The sequence below is a fragment of the Nylanderia fulva genome, unplaced genomic scaffold (assembly GCF_048542155.1).
Source record: "Nylanderia fulva isolate GAGA-0341 unplaced genomic scaffold, ASM4854215v1 Scaffold1093, whole genome shotgun sequence".
Taxonomy (NCBI): domain Eukaryota; kingdom Metazoa; phylum Arthropoda; class Insecta; order Hymenoptera; family Formicidae; genus Nylanderia; species Nylanderia fulva.
Genome location: NW_028189295.1, coordinates 10,834 through 15,951, shown reverse-complemented (window position 1 = coordinate 15,951; position 5,118 = coordinate 10,834). Strand labels below are relative to the sequence as shown.

The 5,118-nt window shown below is 27.6% G+C and overlaps 3 protein-coding genes across 3 annotated transcripts; 2 read left to right on the top strand and 1 right to left on the bottom strand.

Moving 5' to 3' along the window:
• Positions 1–308: 308 nt before the first annotated feature.
• LOC114930904 (uncharacterized) lies at positions 309–1,077 on the top strand. Its single transcript, XM_029302764.2, has 2 exons — positions 309–597; positions 872–1,077. The coding sequence occupies exons 1-2, from the start codon at positions 354–356 to the stop codon at positions 901–903; spliced, it is 276 nt and encodes a 91-aa protein (XP_029158597.1). The 5' UTR covers positions 309–353; the 3' UTR covers positions 904–1,077.
• LOC114930907 (uncharacterized) lies at positions 909–3,327 on the top strand. Its single transcript, XM_029302766.2, has 4 exons — positions 909–939; positions 1,018–1,083; positions 1,733–1,927; positions 3,080–3,327. Exons 1-4 carry the CDS (start codon positions 909–911, stop codon positions 3,247–3,249), a joined length of 462 nt encoding a protein of 153 aa, XP_029158599.1. The 3' UTR covers positions 3,250–3,327.
• Positions 3,328–3,369: 42 nt separating this feature from the next.
• LOC114930902 (biogenesis of lysosome-related organelles complex 1 subunit 4-like) lies at positions 3,370–4,830 on the bottom strand. Its single transcript, XM_029302762.2, has 4 exons — positions 4,484–4,830; positions 4,331–4,402; positions 4,036–4,257; positions 3,370–3,864 (listed from the first exon to the last, which is right to left on the bottom strand). The coding sequence occupies exons 1-4, from the start codon at positions 4,565–4,567 to the stop codon at positions 3,772–3,774; spliced, it is 471 nt and encodes a 156-aa protein (XP_029158595.2). The 5' UTR covers positions 4,568–4,830; the 3' UTR covers positions 3,370–3,771.
• Between the last annotated feature and the right edge of the window lie 288 nt (positions 4,831–5,118).

Genomic DNA, 5,118 nt, shown 5'->3' with positions numbered 1-5,118 from the left:
ATCAATTTCTTGGTCATGTCATAAAAGAGGAATAAATATTCTCACCTCAACGTAGAATACTTGTCAATATGATTTATTCAATAGTTTGTATTTCAGCAATGAAAGAAGAAGTTATTATTTAGACATTTATTCGCAATTGTGTCATCTTCCCATCCGATTTACAGCAAATAACTCTGAACAGGTTCGCGAAATAGGAAGTGCAAAATTTATACGCGTATATTTCAATTTTAAGACAGATTTCTATTTACATCACAAACATATATATATATATATATATATATATATATATATTTTTTTTTTTTTTTTTTTTCGTGCTAATATCTCTCATGCCTTAGATAAAAATTATAAAGTTAATGCAACAATGTTATTGCAAAAATGCAAGGAGAGATTCACATCTGTGCTTTCGCACGGGCACTAGTAGAATGCATCAGCGAAAGTTGCTCGGTTACGAGCGAAATTTTTCTGCACATCTCATAAGGCATCGTAAATCTAACGGGATGCATCCAGATGTTATCACGACAACAAGAGGAACACGATTAACGAAGAGGAAGCACAGAATCGCTCCAAGAGACATTGAACCGACTGATAAAAATACAGGTAAAATAGAACACATTGACTTTAATTTAATTTAATTTAATTTAATTTAATTGATAACACACTCTGCAAAAATGTGGTCAAATTAAATTGAGTAAGAATAAGACATTTATTTTTGATTAAATATATGCATATATATTCAATTTTAAAATTGCATAGGTATTAATTTTGGAAGATAAATTCTAATCGATTCTTTTTAATTATTTTCTTTGCATAAAATTCGAAGTAAAAGGCAATGTTAAATAAATTCTATATTCTCTCATTTTTTCCCTTGCAGATTCGGAAGCATGGGACAATTGGAGTAATTAGAGCACATGCAGCGTGACTTGTGGACAAGGACGACAAGTTCGTTGGCGTCATTGTTTGTCCGAAAATTGCATCAAAGGTCTCAAGAAAGCGCAACTGAAAGGTTGTCGTCTTAAGGATTGCGATACCAAAGGATTTCTCGGTTGGCTCGGAATAAAATCTTGATCTGTGTAAATTTCAAAGGTGAAGAATAATTTTCCCAATATGCATATATTATGCGTATATATATATTGTGTAATACAAAAAATACATTTTAATAATCTTAAAAGTGTTGTGTATGAATAAGAAATTTTTATTTTATTTTATATTGCGATATAAATAACGTTTCTGTTACTCGAAATAAAACCTCGATCAGAGAAAAATGCAAGTATATATTAGTGTTTTAATTCGTAAAGATTTTTTTATCCATTTGTAAAAAATTAGATTTTATAAAATTGCATTTATTAACACGAGAAATGGAAATTAAAATATTTATTTGCAAAGCAAAATTGATAGACGTACATATATTGATATATTTATAAGAAGTTTAAATACTATATATAAAAATTGAATAATTTGATAGTCTTTTATTCGTTATATAGTATAGTATATACGAATTAAATAAAATGACATTGGTATGATGCAAACTTGAATAATTGTGATAGCTGTGACAATTATGATTATTTTACACATAATTTTATAGAAAATAAAATTGATAATACGAAAAGTTATATTAATATGAATCGAATTCAATTAATTTCAGCTCACTTTGTCATATTCTTGTTTTTTATGGGTAATTGCTGAAATATTTCATTAACTTTTTAATAATGTAATAATTTATTTTTAATTTTAGCATTCAAGAAAGCTACTCCGGAGAGTGACAAAATATCGTCAAATAATATTACTCCTACTCTTTCAAAAAGTGATCTCACAAACAAACTCGAGATAAAATTGAATAGACTCCGACGTAAAAATTACAATTCGGATCGCTATACTAATGATGATCACAAAGAGGATGACAACATTCGGAGACAGATAAAACGAGCAGGTAAACCATTTTGATTGTACATAAAATTTTATATTTATAATTAAAAAATATAATTAAAGAGATTATAATATAGAGAAAAATATAATTAACTAGTAGGCAGATTTAAATAGTCCATATATTTGAATTTGACTTTTAAAACTGTGCAATAAATATAAGATTTTATTATATAGTTACTAATTTATTCTTCATTGATACCTGTCACGTAGTTACATGTAATTACACGTAATATCAGACAAATAAACAGAATGGCATGATCATCCAATGTGTGATAGGATAATGAAGACTGCAATCTAGCTGAGATTATAGTGCAATGCAATTATACTGCGTGCAACATGCGCATTGCACGAGATATAGTAAATAAATAAATAAGAGTGGGCGTGAAGTCGTGACCGCAAGTTATCGTATACACTCGGCATCAGGCTTTCTCCAAGACCGGTTCGAGATTTACCTTCTCGCAATACCGATTATCGAAATGCACATAAACATTTGGGCCGGTTGTTGGAAATTTCTGTGGTCTGCTTGGCTGGAATGTTTTTTTTTTCCTTTTTGCAATTTCTACGGATTGAAATTCTTGTCGATATTAACAAAACTTTTTTTATAACTGGAATTCAACATATTTTTATTTATTTATTTCTCTAATATTTTTTTATCCAAGAACGTTATTTCGGTACTTAATCATAACCGATAGAATTTGATTTGACCCATATTGAAGGACACCCGGTGAAAGGAAGTCTCATATAATAACCATAAAGTTAAAGCGGTGAATGGAAGTTTCTATAGGAAGCGTTTGGTTGAAATGTTTTCTTTTAATTTTTAACCTAACCCTCCCACTGGAGAACGAACGAGTGAAAGTTATCACGCATGAACACAACATTTGGAAATATAGTGGAAATTTCCATAGGATGTTCGCAGTTAAATATTTTCTTTTTCACAAAATAAAGACGAAAACAATATAAAACCTTTTATAAATTAAAAAATTTACAATATTAATTTTCTCTGATTGCAAAAATAAATGTTCTTAAATTCTTTTATTAATCTACAATTTATATCTGTGTAGAAAAAGATGGTATTTCATTAATTTTAATTTAGTTATTAAAATTTGATATGATCCACGAATGCAATTATAACTAGTGCGAAAAATTATGTCGACAGGCAAAAATGATAGAAAACCGAAAATATGGGATCAATGGGGCAATTGGTCTACATGCAGTGTTACTTGTGGAATAGGAAAAATTACGAGATGGAGGCATTGTATAAGTGGAAGTTGTTCCTTAGGAGAGAAGAAAGCTCAATTAAAAACTTGCACTTCTGCAGCATGTTAAAATATTCTGAATAGACAAGATAGCTGTATAAGAATAATATATATAATAACATTATTAATAAAAACAAATATATTTTTATTTCTGGAAATTGTAAGGTGTATTTTATTAATTATATTATAATTGTACTAGTATTTTATACTTTATATAATGCAAGGCATAACAGAATTTAAATACATTTTTAGAAAATTTGAGAAGAGGAGAATTAAATAATCTTTTTATAACATTTCTCTAAAATCTAAGAATGTAAAAAATGAAATAATGTCATTATATAAATAATGATTGCACTAACAATAAAAAACAAATATATATATAAAATCTTATGAGTTAAATAGCTATTATTTCTATGATATGAACAGCTAATACATAACAGAAATTAAAAAATCATCAAATTTGTCCAATGTTCACAACTTTTGTTTCATAGTTATTTAGATATTACTGATTTACTTAAGTTTATATTTTTCTGAATTTAATCCAATAGCAGATATTCCATATTCCAAACCTTTTTCATATGCAAGTTGTATTTTATTCTTTTTGAAAATAGTCATCAGACTTGTAAATTACTGGTGATTTATATATTGACACCGTATTTGATACCACAGGTTCTTGAGTTTTTTTCTGAAATATAAAAAAAAACTGATCAAATTCAAGTTTTTTACATAAGAAATTACTGCGTAACTTTAATACAAGAAAAATATATGAATTTCATATACTTTTATGTATGTAAAAAGAGAATATAATTATTTTTAATAATACATTATACAAAAAAGATTTCTCCAAGTTACTTACAAAAAATGATAAAGGGTTTAGTATCCCAAATAATCTATCTGATACACCTAATTCTGTTTCTGCCTTATCTACAGTGGCTTCTAGTGAACTTAAATTCATATTGGCCATTGCGACAACATGCTCCAATGCATCTATTCTTCTACAAAGACTGGTCATACCATCCTTCATGTATTGTAATTTTGGAAGATGCTGCTGTATGCACTCTGCACTGCCATTCTCCACCTTACAGAACAACAATGTGTTTAAAATATGGATTAGTACTAAGTTATTTGCATTTATGTAGATTCTCGCTGACCATTGTAACAATTGATTGATACTCTTCCAGTCGTATCAATGTATCCTCAATAATATCACGGAAATTTCTCATCTGTAAGCATGTGTCATTTAATTAAATTGATCAACAAATCAAGAATTTATTTAAACAGCAGGAAACAGATGATACACTCGCCTGATTGTCCCAATCCACTTTGGCATAATTCCCATAATCTTTAACCAACTGTTCGGTCAATTCTGTCGTATGAGAAGATGACATTTTACTAATAATACGTAATTAAATGTACATCAAGATATGTATGTATGTTATTATAGGTTAAAACAAATATTTAAGTATATATGGATAAAATGACTTGTTTTATATCAAAAAACAATTGGATATGTTTCAGTAACTTTGACATATTGTTCAAGATAAGTGAAATGTCAAATTATGATCAAAAGCAATTCATTAATCTGAAAATTCGTGTATATTCCTTTCTCTATTATGTCAGCTCCAAGTGTCAATAATAATACTGCGTGTGCGTAATCGATTTATTGCGCGCTAAATTTGAAATCTATTATATTTGAGATGAATTTACAATGACTTGCAGCTAAAATAATCCATGTCCTTCCACAAAATTGAAAGATTAATTAAACTAAAATTTTCGTTAAAAGAAAAATAAATCTAATAAACAAGTTTGAAAAATAAAAAACTTAATTGTATACAATAATAATTTAATATAGGCTTTCTTTAAAAACTTTTTGAAATTTTTTTACTTTTATGTTAAATACTTCTTTAATTAAACAACGTTAAAAGAACTTTGATAAAGT

Bases quoted from the DNA above. Each gene is read 5' to 3' on its own strand.
- LOC114930907 (XM_029302766.2), top strand. From the start codon at position 909: ATGCAGCGTGACTTGTGGACAAGGACGACAA. The intron at 1,084-1,732 runs GTGAAGAATAAT...TTTTAATTTTAG, and splicing joins GATCTGTGTAAATTTCAAAG to CATTCAAGAAAGCTACTCCG. The intron at 1,928-3,079 runs GTAAACCATTTT...TTATGTCGACAG, and splicing joins GAGACAGATAAAACGAGCAG to GCAAAAATGATAGAAAACCG.
- LOC114930902 (XM_029302762.2), bottom strand. From the start codon at position 4,567: ATGTCATCTTCTCATACGACAGAATTGACCGAACAGTTGGTTAAAGAT. The intron at 4,258-4,330 runs GTCAGCGAGAAT...TTGTTCTGTAAG, and splicing joins ATCAATCAATTGTTACAATG to GTGGAGAATGGCAGTGCAGA. The intron at 3,865-4,035 runs GTAAGTAACTTG...TTTATATTTCAG, and splicing joins TAAACCCTTTATCATTTTTT to AAAAAAACTCAAGAACCTGT.
- LOC114930904 (XM_029302764.2), top strand. From the start codon at position 354: ATGCAACAATGTTATTGCAAAAATGCAAGGAGAGATTCACATCTGTGC. The intron at 598-871 runs GTAAAATAGAAC...TTTCCCTTGCAG, and splicing joins ACCGACTGATAAAAATACAG to ATTCGGAAGCATGGGACAAT.